This window comes from Carassius gibelio, chromosome A3, assembly GCF_023724105.1.
Source record: "Carassius gibelio isolate Cgi1373 ecotype wild population from Czech Republic chromosome A3, carGib1.2-hapl.c, whole genome shotgun sequence".
NCBI lineage: Eukaryota > Metazoa > Chordata > Actinopteri > Cypriniformes > Cyprinidae > Carassius > Carassius gibelio.
This window is the reverse complement of record NC_068373.1, coordinates 33,519,418-33,540,731: the sequence shown is the minus strand read 5'-3', so window position 1 is coordinate 33,540,731 and position 21,314 is coordinate 33,519,418. Positions and strand designations below refer to the sequence as shown.

At 40.2% G+C, this 21,314-nt stretch overlaps 1 protein-coding gene across 1 annotated transcript; it reads right to left on the bottom strand.

Moving 5' to 3' along the window:
- Positions 1-2,365: 2,365 nt before the first annotated feature.
- ddx47 (DEAD (Asp-Glu-Ala-Asp) box polypeptide 47) lies at positions 2,366-15,390 on the bottom strand. The gene is made up of 12 exons (XM_052554054.1): positions 15,137-15,390; positions 14,736-14,829; positions 13,229-13,417; positions 11,118-11,189; positions 10,876-10,994; positions 9,759-9,830; positions 8,232-8,348; positions 7,999-8,145; positions 6,855-6,992; positions 5,411-5,481; positions 2,641-2,770; positions 2,366-2,559 (listed from the first exon to the last, which is right to left on the bottom strand). The coding sequence occupies exons 1-12, from the start codon at positions 15,326-15,328 to the stop codon at positions 2,422-2,424; spliced, it is 1,479 nt and encodes a 492-aa protein (XP_052410014.1). The 5' UTR covers positions 15,329-15,390; the 3' UTR covers positions 2,366-2,421.
- Positions 15,391-21,314: the final 5,924 nt, after the last annotated feature.

The window sequence follows — 21,314 nt, the reverse complement described above, 5'->3', positions numbered from 1 at the left end:
ACTTACACATTTTAACATATATTAACAAAATAACAAAAAAAAGACTGCTTTTTAAGTTATCTTCCTGATGTATCCAAATTCCTTAGCATATCCAAAACCTCAGAACAACTTAATGATGTAACAGAAACTATGGACTCTCTTTAAATACAGTTGCTCCTTTACGCTTAAGAAAGGTTAAGGAAAACAGTTTGACACCATGGTATAATGAGCATACTCGCACCCTAAAGAGAGCAGCCCAAAAAATGGAGCGCAGCTGGAGGAAAACAAAACTAGAGGTATTTCGTATTGCTTGGCGGGAAAGTAGCATATTCTATAGAAAAGCATTAAAAACTGCTAGATCTGATTACTTTTCTTCTTTTTTAGAAGAAAACAAACATAACCCCAGGTATTTATTCAATACAGTGGCTAAATTAACGAAAAATAAAGCCTCAACAAGTGTTGACATTTCCCAACACCACAACAGTAATGACTTTATGAACTACTTTACTTCTAAAATCGATACTATTAGAGATAAAATTGCAACCATTCAGCCGTCAGCTACAGTATCACATCAGACAGTGCACTATAGACCCCCTGAGGAACAGTTCCACTCATTCTCTACTATAGGAGAGGAAGAATTGTATAAACTTGTTAAATCATCTAAACCAACAACATGTATGTTAGACCCTATACCATATAAGCTCCTAAAAGGGGTGCTTCCAGAAGTCATAGGTCCTCTTCTGACTATTATTAATTCCTCATTGTCATTAGGATATGTCCCCAAAACCTTCAAACTGGCTGTTATTAAGCCTCTCATAAAAAAAAACACAACTTGACCCCAGAGAACTTGTTAATTATAGACCAATCTCGAATCTCCCTTTTCTGTCCAAGATACTAGAAAAAGTGGTATCCTCACAATTATATTTCTTCTTAGAGAAAAATGGTATATGTGAGGATTTCCAGTCAGGATTTAGACCGTATCATAGTACTGAGACTGCTCTCCTTAGAGTTACACTGTTAAAAATCGCTGTTAAAAAACGGCCAAATTTCGACAGTAATATACTGTTTTTCATTCTGGGTAATATTCATCATTTTCGAGAAGGTAGCCTGCTGCTATATATCGTAAATTAACAACGTTCAAAGTCGACACTCGGCGGCTGTGTTTCAAATCACACCCTACACCCTCATTCACTATTCCCTACATGAGTTTACTAATATAGTCCACCTGACAGAGAGTAATGAGTAGAATCACTGACTACGTTTACATGCTGTTAAAATTTGGGTTATGGTCGGGTTAAGGTCACTATTTGGGTTTCTGAAACATTCGGGATAACCCGTTTACATGCGTGAGCAGAGAGAGTTACTCCTGTATACATGGAATGTGTAATCAGTCGCCAATATTCCTGATTTTTAAAAACCGGGATATGAGCATATCCGGGTTTTTGCCGGTGTTTACATGGCCGTGCGCGACCGGGTTATTGCTAATATCCCGGTTTTGAACGGGTTATTGGCTACATGTACCGGGATACAAAACCGGGATATTAGCAATAACCCGGTCGCGCACGGTCATGTAAACACCGGCAAAACCCCGGATATGCTCATATCCCGGTTTTTTTAAAAATTATACTAATAGATATTATACCTGGGGTACCCCTTTTCTAACCCGAATATTTGGTCTTGAAAACGCGTTTCGGCATATCCCCATCAAAATGTGTGTTCTGCGCATTTTCTATTCGCAAGGAATCTGTCAACACTGCACTGGCTCCCTATCAAACATCGTATAGATTTTAAAATATTGCTTATTACTTATAAAGCCCTGAATGGTTTAACACCTCAGTATTTGAATGAGCTCCTTTTACATTATACTCCTCTACGTCCGCTACGTTCTCAAAACTCAGGCAATTTGATAATACCTAGAATATCAAAATCAACTGCGGGCGGCAGATCCTTTTCCTATTTGGCGCCTAAACTCTGGAATAACCTACCTAACATTGTTCGGGAGGCAGACACACTCTTGCAGTTTAAATCTAGATTAAAGACCCATCTCTTTAACCTGGCTTACACATAACATACTAATATGCTTTTAATATCCAAATCCGTTAAAGGATTTCTAGGCTGCATTAATTAGGTAAACCGGAACCGGAACCGCTTCACATAACACCCGATGTACTTGCTACATCATTAGAAGAATGGCATCTACGCTAATATTAGTCTGTTTCTCTCTTGTTCCGAGGTCACCGTAGCCACCAGATCCAGTACGTATCCAGACCAGATGGTGGATCAGCACCTAGAAAGGACCTCTACATCCCTGAAAGACAGCACTAGATAAATAAAAGTTGACTTGACTTATTTGTGGTCAAAAAGCCAAAATAAAAGCAAGACTCTGTAGTGTGGAAAAATGCAGCATTTATTAGATGTACTAAAGCAGACTCCAGCATAGTCTCAGCGTCCTCGCTTCGCTCTTCCTCTGAATGAGCCACCCTTGATCTTCTTCCTCACGCCGCTCGACTGTTCTCCATCGTCAGCCGCGTCCTCATCTGCTTTTGGCCGCTTCCTTTTCTCTGAACTTTCCTTCATCTCCTGACAGAAACAGACAGGTATGCATTCATCAGACTCACATTCATCAGAGATCTCACACACAAACACAGGAGGAGCACGTACGATCCGAGCGAATCTCTGCGCTTCGCTAACTCGCTCCAGCAGCATCATCACTTCCTCTTCCTGTGTGGGGAAGGCCGGCAGTTTCTTCCCAATCAGCGCTTCGATTCGCTGGAACAGCTCCACATCATACCTGCACAAACACAATGAGAGCTCCTTGATTATTACAGATTATTACGTTTGTCTTAGTACGCGATGTAACTACAGAAGAGTCAAGTTTTAAATAGGAAAAACACAGAAACTGGTCATTTTTGAGCGAGATACTAACGGTCTAATCAGATTCAATGATCTATGCTAAGCTAAGATAAAAGTTATACGGCCAGACCTGGAGATTAGAAAATGGTGAAACCCAACTGTTTAACTCTAGGGGGAGTTGGAAAAATAGTGTGTAAAAATAGTGGAGTGTTGCTTTAGGTAAATATCATGTCCCATAGAGATATTTTGTAAATTTCCTACCACAACTATATCAACTGAATTAATAGTTCAGTAATATGCACTATTAAAAACTTTAAAGATGATTTTCTCAATATTTAGATTTTTTCGCTCCCTCAGATTCCAGATTTTCAAATAATTGTATCTCAGACAAATATTATCCTCCTAACAAAACATACATCAATGGAAAGATTATTTATAATTTATAATAATTTATAATAATAATAATTTATAATAATAATTTATCATCAATTATTTGAAATTCTAGGGCCGCTACTCTTCACGCTTTATATGTTACCCTTGGGAGATATCATCAGGAAACATGGTGTTAGCTTTCACTGTTATGCTGATGATACTCAGCTCTATATTTCCTCGCAGCCCGGTGAAACACACCAATTTGAAAAACTAATGGAATGCATAGTCGATATAAAAAATTGGATGACGAGTAATTTCTTACTGCTAAATTCAGAAAAAACAGAGGTGTTAATCATAGGGCCTAAAAACTCTACTTGTAATAACCTAGAACACTGTCTAAGACTTGATGGTTGCTCTGTCAATTCTTCGTCATCAGTTAGGAACCTAGGTGTGCTATTTGATCATAATCTTTCCTTAGAAAGCCACGTTTCTAGCATTTGTAAAACTGCTAAAAAAAAAATTTCCATCTCAAAAATATATCTAAATTACGGCCTATGCTCTCAATGTCAAATGCAGAAATGTTAATCCATGCATTTATGACTTCAAGGTTAGATTATTGTAATGCTTTATTGGGTGGTTGTTCTGCACGCTTGGTAAACAAACTACAGCTAGTCCAAAATGCAGCAGCAAGAGTTCTTACTAGAACCAGGAAGTATGACCATATTAGCCCGGTCCTGTCCACACTGCACTGGCTCCCTATCAAACATCGTATAGATTTTAAAATATTGCTTATTACTTATAAAGCCCTGAATGGTTTAGCACCTCAGTATTTGAATGAGCTCCTTTTACATTATACTCCTCTACGTCCGCTACGTTCTCAAAACTCAGGCAATTTGATAATACCTAGAATATTAAAATCAACTGCGGGCGGCAGATCCTTTTCCTATTTGGCGCCTAAAGTCTGGAATAACCTACCTAACATTGTTCGGGAGGCAGACACACTCTTGCAGTTTAAATCTAGATTAAAGACCCATCTCTTTAACCTGGCATACACATAACATACTAATATGCTTTTAATATCCAAATCCGTTAAAGGATTTTTAGGCTGCATTAATTAGGTAAACTGGAACCGGAACACTTCATATAACACCGTACTTTCTACATCATTAGAAGAATGGCATCTACGCTAATATTAGTCTGTTTCTCTCTTGTTCCGAGGTCACCGTTGCCACCAGATCCAGTCTGTATCCAGATCAGAGGGTCACTGCAGTCACCCGGATCCTGTACGTATCCAGACCAGATGGTGGATCAGCACCTAGAAAGGACCTCTACATCCCTGAAAGACAGCGGAGACCAGGACAACTAGAGCCCAGATACAGATCCCCTGTAAAGACCTTGTCTCAGAGGAGCACCAGGACAAGACCACAGGAAACAGATGATTCTTCTGCACAATCTGACTTTGCTGCAGTCTGGAATTGAATTACTGGTTTCGTCTGGTCAGAGGAGAACTGACCCCCAACTGAGCCTGGTTTCTCCCAAGGTTTTTTTCTCCATTCTGTCACCGATGGAGTTTCGGTTCCTTGCCGCTGTCGCCTCTGGCTTGCTTAGTTGGGGTCACTTCATCTACAGCGATATCGTTGACTTGATTGCAAATTAAAACAGACACTATTTCAACTGAACAGAGATGACATCACTGAATTCAATGATGAACTGCCTTTAACTATCATTTTGCATTATTGAGACACTGTTTTCCAAATGAATGTTGTTCAGTGCTTTGGCGCAATGTATTTTGTTTAAAGCACTATATAAATAAAGGTGATTGATTGATTTATATCATGATGTATGAATCTCAATTTCACAAAATTAACCCTGATGACTGATTGTGTTCCAGGGACTTTTGTAAATGTAGAACAACAAAGTTAATCAAGTGTGCTCCTGTGGCTCAGTGGAAGGGCATTGCGATAGCAGCGCACAAGGTTGTGGGTTCAATTCCCAGGGAACATGTTAGGCAAAAAATATTAGCCTGAATACACTGTAAGTCCTTATGGATAAAAGCGTCTGCTAAATACATAAGCATGATTTACTCTTGGCCTTCCACTGTTGAGAACAATTAAAAATCTTGGCAGGACTGCAGAGTGTGTCATTAATTCCCTTATGAGTAACCATAAACTAAACGCACACATGAGACAGAAAAAGTGAGACTGACTGTGTGACGAAGGTGATGGATTTCCCAGATCTCCCTGCTCTGGCGGTGCGGCCCACACGATGGATGTAGTCCTGAGCGAAAACAGATTCATGTCAGCACAACAAAACATCATCTGCTGTAGAGATGAAGTTGAATTCACATCAACAATCATGTCTAACCCCAGCATTTTCACTGAACTAAACAAACAGGCAGGCAGTAATAAACACAATCAAGAGGAGACTGTTTAACATCTGAAATCATCCATGACTTGACATAGATTAAATGCTATGCAGTCTGTACAGAAAAGAGAAATTCGTTCATCTATCGAGCCTCTGAGTCAGTTATTCTTCCATCACGTGATAGCAGTATTGAACAGATTTTTTTTTTTTTTTTTACAAACTGCAAGCCACAATAGGCAAAGACATCAACAACATCCATCAACTTAAGAAAAATAAGAACTAAAAGTAGGGGGGAAATCCCTGCTCAAATGCCCAAATTTTAACATACTGCTTATAAGTGTTCATTATAAAGTAGTACAGAAATTTTTATCCATGTAATCCAAACAGCATAATATTTTCAATCCCAGGGACAAATAATTTACAAACAGTTCCCCTAATTTGAAGAAAATGTCTGTCTTTGAATGAATTATACACATAAGGTAACCCAGTGGTAATTGTTCCATTAACACTTTTTGCCTGCCCTTCGCAGAGGGGGCTTTTTCAGAGGTTCACTGCAAAACAATGTTTTTCCACGGTGAAAATGTCATGACATTAAAGAGTCTTCTGTTAGCCAGAGAGGTTACCTTACTATCTGGCAATCCTAGTAATAATGATGAAGGGTTTAAACCTAAATCCAAACTCAACATCTTTAGCATTTCTCTAAATATTTTACACTAGTAATCCTGTATCAAAGGGCATGACCATAAACAGGGAGTCAGACTACCAGTTTCAATCTCGCATTTAAGACAAAATGGGGAAAAGGAACTATTGAAAGTATGTCTGCGATTGGTAGATACATGTAACATACTAATCAATCAGAATTGATGGTTCCTTTTCTCACTTCTTCCTAATATTCTGTGAGTCAGTGCCATTCATAGAGCATAAAGCAGGGTTAGATCATTAAAAATCTTACTGTTCAAAGACCTTTGACTGGTAGGGTATACTTTAATCGAATTTTGTCATGACGGTTCTATTGCAGAACACTGAATGTGAGTAATAAAAAGTTGATGTTTTAAACTATCCATGTGATGAGAGAAATCACTTTGATAAAGCAATGATGCCTACATATAATAACAACATAAGTTAATATGCAATGTGTGTGTTTCGCAGCACATGACAAAAGAACAAGCTGATAAACTCAGAGATGAACTACTCTGTAAGTGTTTGGGATGTGTAGTGTTCCGCTGCTATGCATTCAGGCTTGAATCTGACTTTATCATAGCAGAGTAAAGCGTGTGTGTGTTCACCTTGGAGTGTGTGGGGATGTCGAAGTTGATGACGCAGTCCACATGTGGGATGTCCAGGCCTCGAGACGCCACGTCTGTGGCCAGCAGGACTGAGCGAGACTTGGACTTGAACTTGTTAAGAGCCCCGAGACGCTTGTTCTGAACACAAAGAGCCACATCAGATCAGTCTGAGTCAAAGCAGCTTCACAGAGCTCAAGATTAAAACAGCACATCACTGAGAGAAAGAGTTTGCGTTCAGGAGTGAAGCTGCTCTGCTGAAGACAGTGTTTCTGATATCAGTGAGCGCGGAGTGGAGCAGAAGCGAGAAATGGTTAATGGTTGTTAATGCTCCACTCCACTCACATACTTTGCTCAAAACGCTTGTTCTGAACACGAGAGCCACATCAGATCAGTCAAAGCAGCTTCACAGAGATCAAAACAGCAGAATCACTGACAGAAAGAGCTTCTATTCAGGAGTGAAGCTGCTCTACAGAAGACAACCGGATCATGTTCAGCTCATGTTCTCAATAGAGATGCACCGAAAAGAAAATCCTTGGCTGAAGTGGAAACTATTGTAAAATATTGTTTTACTTTCTAGTGGACATTCTCATTATGAATTTGGGAAGATGTTTGTCACACATATAACATTGCTATATCCATGCCTTGTTAAACTTCATAAAATGTTACTGAGCAACTGATGATTAACACTGTTTCAGAGCAGAATTTAAACCCTGGATAATGAGCTTGTGCTGTCAGAATACAAGCAATTCATGCATGTATTAAAAAAACATACTATTCTGCAGATGAATTACTGTTTGCTTAAGGCCATTTGGTGATTTCAATCATCTTACAGTAACCCCTTCCTCTTTTCATGAAATAGATTCGCTGCAGTCTCTTGCTGTGATTGTTTGTAATGATTTGTGCATCCTTCACGGAATGTTTTAAATCAGATATGTTTGCTGCGATATAAAGAGTGTGTGCCTCTCGCTATTTCACTGCGTCACCACAAATCTCATTGTTCAGTACATTTTATTCAATCTTTTTCACTTATATAGCTCTTGGCTGTTTTTGGCATAATAGTTTTGGTTGCAGAACATTTGGTTTATCCCAAGATTTGAATCTGTGCAGCCTAAACCAGTAATATTCAGATGGTCTGAGTTTGTACCTGACTCATCTGTCCATGTAGAGGGATGGCTGTGATGCCCAGGTTTCTGAGCAAGAGCGCCACACGCTGGGCATTATTACACGTGCCACAGAAGACCATGAAAGAGTTTCCAGCCAGTTCATTCAGTATAGAGACCAGATAACAGTCCTGTGAACAAACACAACCTCAAATCACACACATTCACTGACAGCACACTCCTCAGGGTCAGAGTCAGCATTTAATAAAGACAGAACCTTGTACTTGGATGGGATGAAGATGTAATACTGCTGCAGCTTGTCGACGGTGGCGTATTTGGAGGAAACTGTGCATTTGACAGGATCCTGTAGAGCCGCACGTTGCAGCTTCTGCACCTGAAACACAGAGAATGGCATTGGAAATTTTATTTATATAGCACTTTTTACTACTACCATACATACCAATGTGCTTTACACCAGATTAGCTAAAAACATCAATTACATAATGAAAAATAAAAACAGTAAAACAAAGAACATCATAACGTTCAGCAATATAAAATATATAGAACAAAGACAAAAAGAAACAAAAATGCTTCAACCTGAATTAAAAGCCTTAACAAACAGATTTTTACTTAAGACTTAAAAATGGACAGAGATGAAGCCATTCTAATAAAAACGGACAGATCATTCCAGAGTCTTGGTGCAACTGACACAAAAGCGTGATCACACCTGCACTTCCGCCTCATCTTGGGGAAAAACAAGGGTCTCTGGTATGGGAGTTATATATATATATAAAAAAAAAACTCACTTTTTCCCCAGCCGAACTACTTTTATGGAAGTAACTAATACTGAATTTCAATGGAATTTTTTTTTTATTATATCTAAATAAAATAACCGTATTTCTTTAGTCAATTATTTAATTATTACATGTTACACTGTATGTGAGATTCTAAGAACAAGTGGAAAATGTGCTGAATGTTGGCAAGTGATATTGTCAGCCGAGTCACTGAGTCTCCCCCCCGGACACGGAGACTCCACCCCCCCCGGACACCGAGTCTCCCCCCCCCCCCCCCGGACACGGAGTCTCCCCCCCCCCCCCGGACACCGAGTCTCCCCCCCCCCCCCCCGGACACCGAGTCTCCCCCCCGAACACTGAGACTCCACCCCGGACACTGAGTCTCCACCGGACAGTGAGTCCACCCCGGACTTTAAGCTGTGACTACACCGGACACGGAGTCTACCCCAGACGAGGCATTAGAGTCATCTAGTGGTTAAACAATGGCATTACATAGGAATATTATTTTTCTGGCCACCAAACACCTCTAATTTAGCTCTTTGCACTGGAAATTAAAAACATTTTCTCTATTTTTACCCCAAGTACTACACTAATTGTAATATACATAAGCATATAAGAAAAAAACAATAATGCTGTCCCTTCATCACTCCCCAGAATAAAATACGATTGTAAAACAGAGTTGGCGTGGTTCCAATATACAATCAATGCACCCGATGTGTTAACAATCACTAGAATTTCCTGCAAAATAGTGAAACTGCTGTCTATCCTGCTTACACCCATTCAAACAGTTTGACAGCACAGAGTTGTTTGGAACTATTGAGAGCTCCATGAACGATGTGACGGCTAGATCAATGTGTTGCAACTCTGTTTCTCAACGATCTGGACGTAAAGAAGGGTGCATGTAGAGTCATTTACAAGAACTATGAAACATGGCTCAACTTGTCAGAATCAAGGACCGGAACAATAATTTTTATATAAAAATAAATAAACAAAACAGTCTGCGTTTGTACCTTTTTAGTCATGGTTGCTGAAAACAGGAAGGTGCGTCTGTCACGAGGAATAACCTTCAGGATTTTATCCACCTGAAACACACAGAGAGTTCAGATACTGTACTGACTTCACGAAGCTCAAAGCACACACCCATTTACATGTTTGGGGTCACCGAGTCATTAATGTTTTTGTTAATCAATGATGCATTAAATGGATTAAATGTGCCAGTAAAGATTTAATTTAACAAAAGATTTCTATTTCAAATAAATGCTTTTCTTTTGAACTTTCTATTCATCTGTGAATCCTGAAAAATAAAATGTATCACAGTTTCCACAGAAATATTGTGAAGCACAACTGTGTTCAACATTGATAATAATCAGAAATGTTTCTTGAGCAGTAAATCATCATATTATTCTGATTTCTGAAGATCATGTGACACTGAAGACTGGAGGAATGATGCTGAAAATACAGCGGAGCATCACAGAAATAAGTTACAAATAGAGAAGCACGATATTATCTGACCAATATCAGAATCGGCCAATAACAGCTTTAAATGTAAATACTGACATCGGCCCGGAATGAAAAATTATACCAAAATGTCACAGCTCACATGTTCTCTTACTGACTCACGTAAATGCGGGGTTTAATGACATATTTACAAGCTGTTATATTGACACCTTTCTGTAGTTAAAACACTTATTGATAGGGTTGGCTACCAAACTCAGTATAATGAAGAATTAACTAATCTCTGCTTCATTACAGTTTGCACATATTTTTTCCATCGCGAATGTTGATCTACCTTCAAAACAATCGGTAAAAGAGTCGCACAAAACCTGCACCATCACTACAACACACGCTTTACGGCGTTAGTTCTGGCCTTGATTCACACAAAGCTCATTCTGGGACTGAACCCAGAAATGTTACTTGGTCCCTAACCCAGGATCAATCCCAGAATCAATCCCAGGACGTGTTTGTGTTCACACAGAAGGCACTCCAGCAATGGTCCGGGACCAACATACAGTGTGCAGAAAGAGCCACTGATTGATCAATAAGCCGCACAAATGGTGAACCATATTCATCACAGCTGGTCAAACGCTGATCGTTCCCCTCGTTACTGAGAGCAGTGTGTGTTTGTACCTCAGATTCAAAGTCCATGTTGAGAATGCGGTCAGCTTCGTCCATCACCAGATACTTGAGCGCTCGCAGGTTGAATCCTTTGGTGTTTTCCAGGTGATCGATCAAACGCCCTGGAGTCGCTGAGAGTCACAGAGAACGAATCACAATCTGAATCAAATCACAGCACGACGACATTCGACAGAGACACCGTAATGAGTCGGTTCTCCACTGAAGAGTGATGAGATGAGAAGAGAAGCTCTTACCGATCACCACGTGAGGCTTCTTAGCCAGAACCAGAGCCTGAGACATCATATCGATCCCCCCCACGACCACAGCTGGAACACACACACACACACACACAAACACACACACACGGGCGCTGATGTGAGTCACAACACCACTGAACCCAATCACTGTCTGCTTTTACTAACAAAATGCATGTTGTTGTTTATTTAGTACTGACCTGAAGAAGATATTTCACATAAGAGATGTTTACATATAGTCCACAAGGAAAAATAAGAGTTGAGCTTATAAAAATGTCCCTGTTCAAAAGTGTACATCCCCTTTTCAGCCCTGGCTCTTAATGCATGCTGTTTCCTTCTGGGGCATCAGTGAGCGGTGTGTGTGTGTGTAAACTTTTGACTTCAACTGTGTGTGATACACACAGACTGTGATCTGGTCACATGACCCGCCTGCACTGAACATTCATGCTGTCACAGATGGTTTAAACCTGCAGAGGCTGATAGATGGAGTGTGTGTGTGTGTGTGAGTGAGTGAGTGAGTGAATGTGTGAGTGAGTGAGCTAGAGTTTGAGTGAGTGAGTGAGTTAGTGTGTGAGTGAGTGAGTTTGAGTGAGGGAGTTTGATTAAGTGAGTGAATGTGTGAGTGAGTGAGTTAGTGTGAGTGAGTGAGCGAGTGAGTGAGTTAGTGTGTTTGAGTGAGTGAGTGAATGTGTTTGAGTGAGTGTGTTTGAGTGAGTGAGTGAATGTGGGTGTGAGTGAGTGAATGTGTGCGTGAGCGAGCGAGTGAGTGAATGTGTGAGTGAGTGAGTGAGCGAGTGTGTTTGAGTGAGTGAGTGAGTGAATGTGAGTGAGCAGGTGAGTGTGTGTTTGAGTGTGTGAATGTGTGAGTGATTGAGTGAGTGTGTTTGAGCGAGTGAGTGAGTGAATGTGTGAGTGTTTGAGCGAGTGAGTGAGTTAGTGTGTGAGTGAGAGTGTTTGAGTGAGTGAGTGAATGTGTGTGTGTGTGAGTGAGTGTTTGAGCGAGTGAGTGAGTTAGTGTGTGAGTGAGTGAGCGAGCGTGTGAGTGAGTGAGTTTGAGTGTGAGAGTGAATGTGTGAGTGAGTGAATGTGTGAGTGAGTGAGTGAGTGAATGTGTGAGTGAGTGAGTGAGAGAGTTTGAGTAGGTGAATGTGTGTGTGAGTGAGCGAGTGAATGTGTGAGTGAGTGAGTGAATGTGTGAGTGAGTGTATGAGTGAGTGAATGAATGTGTGAGTGAGTGTGTTTGAGGGAGTGAATGAATGTGTGAGTGAGTGAATGTGTGAGTGAGTGTGTTTGAGCGAGTGAGTGAGCGAGCGAATGTGTGAGTTTGAGTGAGTGAGCAAGTGAATGTGTGAGTGAGTGTGAGTGAGCGAGTGAATGTGTGTGTGAGTGAGTGCGTGTTTGAGTGAGTGAGTGAGTGAGTGAGTGAGTGTTTGAGCGAGTGTGTTTGAGTGAGAGAGTGAGTGAGTGAGTGAGTGAATGTGTGAGTGAGTGAATGTGTGAGTGAGTGAGTGAGTTAGTGAATGTGTGAGTGAGTGAGTGAGTTAGTGAATGTGTGAGTGAGCGAGTGAGTTAGTGAATGTGTGAGTGAGCGAGTGTGTGAGTGAGTGTGTTTGAGTGAGTGAGTGAATGTGTGTTTGAGTGAGTGAGTGAATGTGTGAGTGAGTGTGTTTGAGTGAGTGAGTGAATGTGTGTTTGAGTGAGTGAATGTGTGAGTGAGTGTGTTTGAGTGAGTGAGTGAATGTGTGTTTGAGTGAGTGAGTGAATGTGTGTTTGAGTGAGTGAATGTGTGTGTGTGAGTGAGTGTGTTTGAGCGAGTGAGTGAGCGAGCGAGTGTGTTTGAGTGAGTTAGTGAATGTGTGTGAGTGAGTCAATGTGTGAGTGAGTGTGTGAGTGAGTGTTTGAGTGAGTGAGTGTTTGAGTGAGTGAGTGAGTGAGTTTGAGTGAGTGAGTGAGTGAGTTTGAGTGAGTGAGTGTGTGAGTGAGTGTTTGAGTGAGTGAGTGTGTGAGTGAGTGTTTGAGTGAGTGAGTGTGTTTGAGCGAGTGAGTGTGTGAGTGAGTGAGTGAGTGAGTGAGTTTGAGTGAGTGAGTGAGAAAGTGTGTGAGATGCTCACCGGTCTTGACGCCGATGCTGGAGCCCAGCGCGTCGAACTGCTCTGCGATCTGGAAGGCCAGCTCTCTGGTGGGGGTCAGGATGAGAGAGTGCAGACGCTGAGCAGACGCCAGCAGACACTGCAGGATGGGAAGAGCAAACGCTCCCGTCTTCCCTGAGCCCGTCTCCGCCAGACCGATCACGTCACGCCCTTAACACACACACAGATTAACCCAACACACACACACACACACACACACACACACACACACACACACACACACACACACACACTAACCCAACACACACACACACACACACTAACCCCCCCCCCCCCCCCACACACATACACACACACACACACACACATTAACCCAACACACACACAAATTAACACACACACACGGATACACACACAGATTAACACACACACACACACACACACACACACACACACACGGCAGACATCCCAGGGGCGCAACTGCCCGAGCGCTTTGGAAAGAAGGAGAAAGCGGCACGTTTTAACGCAACTTACTTTATTTTTTATTTTATCCTTACTTCAGCTGCTGTGGGTGATCAAACCAATAACTTGTAATCTTTACAAGAATATCAGAATCATGCAATGAGCAAGTCTGCGTTTATTAGACACTTAATATCACATCAGTTTGTGCTTTTAGAATCGCCGAATCTGCTGCGGTCGCTCCATCACATCTGCAGCAGAGACCTGAAGCAGGAAGTTGGTCACCAGATCACAGGGTAACCAGTTAAACCGTAACACCGGAGAGTGCCAGGATGTGTTCCTCTGAGGTGCTCGCGCATCACAGTTGTGCTGACGGGGTACACCATATCGGTTTTACAAAGGGAACAAAGGGCCATTTTATTTGTCCTCTGTTTAAAGTATTCCCATACTTTTGATAACAGTGGTCTCTGTTTTTGTGATAGAATGCAACTTTCTCCATTCCCAGTATGCCATTACGCGAGATGTAAACAAACAGTGTGACGCGTTGACGCATTTCACGCACGTCAACGTATTTTTGTAGTCGACGTAATCGATAACGTTGACGCATCGTCGCAGCCATAGTGTGTGTGTGTGTGTGTGTGTGTTATAGTATACAGTGTGTGTGTTGTAGTATACAGTGTGTGTGTGTGTACTTGTTTTTCTATTCTGGTGGGGACTTAAACCTGAATACACACAGACTCATGGGGACTCGTGTCACGGTGGGGACCTAAATTGAGGTCCCCACGGGTAAACAAGCTAATAAATTACACAGACTGAAGTTTCTTGAAAATCTAAAAATGCAGAAAGTTTCCTGTGAGGGTTAGGTTTAGGGGTAGGGTTGGTGAAGGGACATAGAAAATACGGTCTGTACAGTATAAAAACCATTACACCTATGGAGAGTCCCCACAAGGATAGCTGACCAGACATGTGTGTGTGTGTGTTTGTGAAGTGTGTTATAGTGTACAGTGTGTGAGTGTGTGTCTGTGTCTGTCAGGTCTGTTAGTTTGTGTGTGTGAGAGGAGCTCCTCACCCTCCAGAGCCACAGGAATAGCTTCTATCTGGATCTTGGTTGGTTTCTTCCATCCCAGCAGATCGCAGGCTTCACAGAGTACTTCAGTGACGCCCTAAACACACACAGTTACACGTGATTAGGTATGGAAATGTGTAGTTACTTGTCACTCATGGAGAGAGTGTGTGTGTGTGTGTGTGTGTGTGTGTTATTGAGAAGTTATTATCTGTTTGTCCTGCAGGGGGCAGTCGCGCGTTTATTAGTGATATAACCTATGGATATAACACATAACTCTAGCGTTAAAAGCCTGTTTGATTCAGAATTATATCGAAATCAGTGCAATAATAACGCGCTTTGTGAAAGATTCGGTCTAATGAATCATTTCTCTTAGAGGTGTGAACTGAATCACGCGTGTTTCTCACCAGATCTCTGAAGCTCTTGTGTGTCTCTTCAGTGTTTGTGTCGTCTTGTGTCTCGTTGTCTGTCGTGTTGCTGTCGTCTTCTGGCGTCAGTGAGTTATTTTTCTCTTCTGTCTTCTGTGTGTTATTCTCCTTTTCAACTGTTTTTGTGTTTTTCTTCTCTTGATCCACAGATGCTTCTCTCTGATCCGCCATGTTTGCAGCGCGTCACCCACGTGCTGCTGAAGCACCGCCCACAGCCGGAAGTTACGCAAGCACGCACACAGAGCACGATACCTTCTTCTTCTTCTTCTTCTTCTTTCGTTTTATTGGCAACCGCACTTAACAGTGCATTATTGCCATCATCCGGTAGCTTAGATCAGAAACATTCCTATCTCTTAACATTTCTAAGCAACCCCCCCCCCCCCCCAAAAAAAAATAATAAATAAAAATAAAAGTAAATAAAACCCACTGGCGCTGCGTGTTCAGCTCCTCCAGCTTCCACCCCACTTCCCTTTAACTCCCACTTCCCATCCGCAACCTTATTTACCTCCAGATTTACTTACACTGTCTCACACTATACTTCATCCGCATCTTCTACCTCTCTCTATAATCCTATATACATATTAATCCTACAATCTATTCATTAAACCAGTATTATTCAAAAACTGAAACAACACATTAACCATACTATTTCCTATATCCAAGTCTAATATATTCTTTAATGTTAACTCTTTCCCTTCATTCTTCCATAATTCTTCTCTTAGCACTTCTCTTTCTTCATCATAACCATTACAATTAATAAACACATGTTCCACAGTTTCACTTTGTCCACATTTCTCACACAAACCCGTTGGATGCTTAGATATTAAATGTAATGTTTTATTCAAACCGGTATGTCCCACCCTTAGTCTTGTAATTATACTTTCCTCCCTTCTATTTCTCCCTCTTTTCCTACCTTTTCCCACTTTCTTTTGTATTGCATATAAATGTCTACCTTTACTCTCATTATCCCAATATTGTTGCCACTTTTTAATCATTTCCTCTTTTATTACTGATTTGATTTCTTTTAAACTATGTGATAACTCAATTTCTACCCTATCTTCATCTACTACTTGTTTAGCTAATTTATCTGCTTCCTCATTGCCTTTAATTCCCACATGAGCTGGGACCCACATAAACTGTACTTCTATTTTAATTTGTTTCAACTCAAAGAGATTTTGAAGAATTTCCATGATTAAATCTGGCCTTGATTCAGATTTTTGATTATAGATACTAACTATTGCTGAATAAGAATCTGAACATATGACTGCATTTTTTATTTTCCTTTCCTTAATTATTTGTACTCCTAGCAGAATAGCCATCAACTCACCTGTATATATTGACAACTGGTCACTAATTCTAGCTTTTTTCTTCACCATTAACTTTGGCACATTGACTGCCACTCCTACTCTCCTTCCTTTTTTGGAAGCATCTGTGTAAATCTGTATACTATCTCCATATGTTATTCTTAAATACTCATTTGCTCTCATTACTTCCATCCCATTATTTCCTTCACTCTGTCTTATCTCCAGTAATGTTAAATCTACTACTGGCTGAGGAATAATCCATATAGGAGTATTCGGATATATTACTCTTGGTACACATCTATAATTGTTTATCCCCATCTCCTTAATATCTTCTTCTACCACCCACCCAAAACTCTTATGTTTCTTCATTCCTTGTTCCCAACTTTTTCCTAATATTTTCCTTGTTGGATGTACCTCATTCTGACTATTTAGATTTGTCCAATACACAGCCATTAACTGTTTTCTTCTAATATTAAGCGGCATTTCATTTATCTCTACTTGCAAAGCTACTATAGGTGTTGTTGGATATGCTCCACAGCAAATTCTCATCGCCTGTGCTTGAATTCTATCCAATTTCTCTAACTGTGATTTTGCCGCCAACCCATATGCTATACTTCCATAATCTAAGTGAAGTGACATTCAGCCAAGTATGGTAACCCATACTCAGAATTTGTGCTCTGCATTTAACCCATCCGAAATGCACACACACAGAGCAGTGAACACACACACACACACTGTGAGCACACACCCGGAGCAGTGTTCATCATTTATGCTGCGGCGCCCGGGGAGCAGTTGGGGGTTCGATGCCTTGCTCAAGGGTCTCAGTCGTGGTATTGAAGGTGGAGAGAGAACTGTACATGCACTCCCCCCACCCACAATTCCGTCCGGCCCGAGACTAGAACCCACAACCCTTCGATTGGGAGTCCAACCCTCTAACCATTAGGCCACGACTTCCCCACAAATCTAGTACAGATCTTATCATTGCTATATATACTGTTTGAAGCGCCCCTCTATCTGCTCCCCACTCTTGTCCTGCCATACATTTCATTATATTTAACACTCTTTTACACCTATTCACTATCTTATCAATATGTTCATTCCATGTAAGTCTAGTATCTAGCCACATTCCCAAGAATCTAACTGATGTTACTCGAGCCATTTCCCTGTTATATATCCTTAACTTCCATTCATTATCTACTTTCTTGTTGGAAAATATAATAACTTGTGACTTCTCCACTGATAACTTAAATCCCCACTTATATGACCATTTAACTACCTCATCCACCGCCTTCTGCATTTTCCCCATAATGAATTTATTGTTTCTCCCTCTAAACCACACAGCTCCATCATCTGCAAACAGTGATCTACCAACACTCCTATCCACCTTACTAAATATATCATTTATCATTACTAAAAAAAGTACTGGACTTATTACACTTCCCTGAGGAGTACCATTTTCTATTATTCCTTGAGATGATATAGCATCTCCTACTCTCACCCTTATTACTCTTTGCTTAAGAAAGTCATTAATCCAAGAGCACGATACCTACTTGAATACATTACTTTTATATATTTTTTTTGTTTATGTATTAATGACTCTATTTGTGTGTTCTTATTGTTTGTATCGTAAAGATTTAATAAAGATTTAATAAAAAAAAAAAAAAAAAAAAAAAAAAAAACTTGAATACATTAGGCTTGTTTGAGATGCATTGTTTTTATCATAGACAGTAAAAGGATGCACCTTGCCTCGCCTGAAATGTAGTTATTTTGCTGTCTATGGCGAGAGCAGGCGGCTGCTGTTAGGGGAGGGGTCAAAAAAGACCTTTGAAGTCGGACACTTCCTGAATCTCTTTTTATTTGTTTCTCTTTCAGAAACAAACATACATAAATACTTAACACCAATTAGAACAAAAACTAAAAAGGGGATACATATAACAGATATACATAACGGATAGTAAAAAAAAAAAATACAATTTACAAATGACATTTTTTAATATGAAGGAAGTTTATAAACATTTCTTGTTCCTGGTAGTTGAAATCAATGAGTCATAAAATATTTTAAGTTCTTTACAAAAAAAATTTAAAGGAGGGAGTAATGAATATTATTCTTGCTTTATGTACATGAAACTTCCCAAGAAGAATTATCACCTTCAAAGTGTTCTCAACTACATCTGATCCAGTATTAAAATGAAAAAAGGATCATAGATTCGTCTATTTTAATTATTTTATAAAATATATCAAAAACCAGCCTAGATACCGGTTTCCAAAAGTCTTCAGAATATTGACAGTTAGAAAATAAATGTGTGTTTCATTTTCTAAACTAGAAAAATAACATTTTGGTAAGAGATCTTTTCTAAACTTGTTAATAAATGTGTTACAAGGATAGTAGTATCTTAAAGGTCCCGTTTTACGCGCTTTTTTGAAGCTTTGATTGTGTTTACAATGTGCAAAATAACATGTGTTCATGTTTCGCGTGTAAAAAAAACACAGTATTTTTCACACAATTCACCTATCTGTATACTGCTGTTTTCACTGTCACAAAAACGGGCTGATGACTTCCTTGTTCTATGAAGCCTCTCCTTCAGAAATACGTAACGGGTTCTGATTGGGCCAGCGGTACCTGTGTTGTGATTCGACAGCAGCTGAGCGCGCGCTACCCTCCTGGTAACGTGATTGGGCTAGAACGCACATGCTGGAGATGTATTTATAGTCACAGGAGCGTTTTTACTGACGAGATGCGCATGAAAACCGCATTTGTTTTTTTGCACAGCCCTACCATCTAGTTAACAAAGCTAAACAGTGTTGCCCTTTGTGTAATAAGTTACAGAAACTGTTAAACGCACCAACTTAAATAATAAAATACACTTACCGGTTGTGGTCCAGACAAAGAGGGAATGGCTCCATCTTTCAAGAATAATCTTTGTGCAAATCCGGCATTAAACTGATTGAGATTGAGAAAGCTGTCCTCAGCAAGCTGTCCTCAGCAAAATGTGCTGCACATAGTTTTACATGTGCATATTTAACTCAGGAACCGAGTTAAACATAAATTGTAACCATTATTCTCAAAGTACAGCGTTCCTGGGAAGCCCAAACAAAGATGATTGGACTCAGAGATGAAAAAACAGCGTTTCAAGTACATGGCGACAAAAACAAACACAGCTCTTCCTTCTTCTCCGTCGGAGCACAACAAGACCACGCCCCCTGTTTGTGAATTCATGTGGGCGGAGGTTAGTCAAAAAACTGTTTTAGTGACGTCATTACTGCAGGAACTAGAGGGCTGTAGTCCAAACGGGTCGTTTTTTGTAGGCTAATTCTGTTAAATCAAATATCTCGCTTGGCATTGAACTTTGAGCTTTAGAATTTTACAGATATTATTTATACTCTAACAACAACATTACACACTAACTAAAGTTTAAAACATGGAATCACGAAGAAGGGGACCTTTAAAATGTACTTCCTTTGCCTTATTTGGCAGTAAACATTTATTAGTAGCCTACCATATTTTCTCAGTGGAAGGTATAAAAAAATATTGTTTGCACTTTATGAGTGCTTTTGAGTAACAGCTGACATCACGAGTAAGAAATTTCCTAATATGTGAGTTATTACACTTAATATGGCCGATTCGTGAACGAATCGTTCAATTTAACAGGTTCTTCTTAGTGAACCGGTTGAATCAGTTCACCAAATCGAACTGAATCGTTTGAAACGGTTCACGTCTCCAATAAGCATTAATCCACAAATTACTTAAGCTGTTAACTTTTTTAACGTGACTGACACTCCCTCTGAGTCAGAATAAACCAATATCCCGGAGTAATTCATTTACTCAAACAGTACACTGACTGAACTGCTGTGAAGACCGAACTGAAGATGAACACCGAGCCGAGCCAGATAATGAACGAACACGCCCACTGCTGGAGCAGTTCTCGTTCTCGAGTCAAGAACCGGTTGCTTCGGTTTTCGGATCACCAGTACACTCAACCGAGAATCGTTTCTGTCGGACGCGTCCGAATTGAGAACCGATGAACTGATGAACTGATGATACTGCGCATGCGTGTAATTATTTAATTATTTTGTTAAACATCGGAAAGTGTGATAAAAGAACTTTTTTTTTTTTTTTTTTTTTTAGATGAATGTTTCCAATCTGTATATTGTATACAATGTATAGGCCAAATGGGTTTTTCAGGGAAGTTGGACAATAATTAAGACTCTAAAGACTCTTATGTTTAATAGGAATAAGGGATGATTTATGAGATATCTGTACTGTATTTATAGTTGATGACATTCACAAACTGAGTTTGTAGTAAACAGAACATGAACATGAGTAAAGCAGCTGATGACACTGAACTGCAGCACGTGCCGGTTAGAGCGATTCTCGTTCTCGAGTCAAGAACCGGTTGCATCGGTTTTCGGATCATCAGTACACTCAACCGAGAATCGTTTCTGTCGGACGCGTCCGAATTGAGAACCGATGAACTGATGATACTGCGCACGTGTGATTCAGCGTGAAGCCAACTGACTCACAGCATGTCTGAACCGAAGGGATTCTTTTGGTGATTGATTCTGATTCTGCGCTAGTAATGTTATGAGCGCGGGTATTTCGAGGGCTTGGATGAAGGGCAATCTGGCGAAAAGTAAGTTCATTTAATAACAAATACATCGCAATAGATTATATTTAGTAAGTGGATCATGGTTTCTGCGCTGATGACACCTAATTTATTTACTTTAGATCTTCAAGACTTAAATCCTCATATGCACATTATTGCTGTTACTGTATTTAGGTGTTGTTGCAAAATTCAAATGTAAACTTTTCATGATTATGAGGGTTTTAACTGACTAAAGTTATGATTACTGAC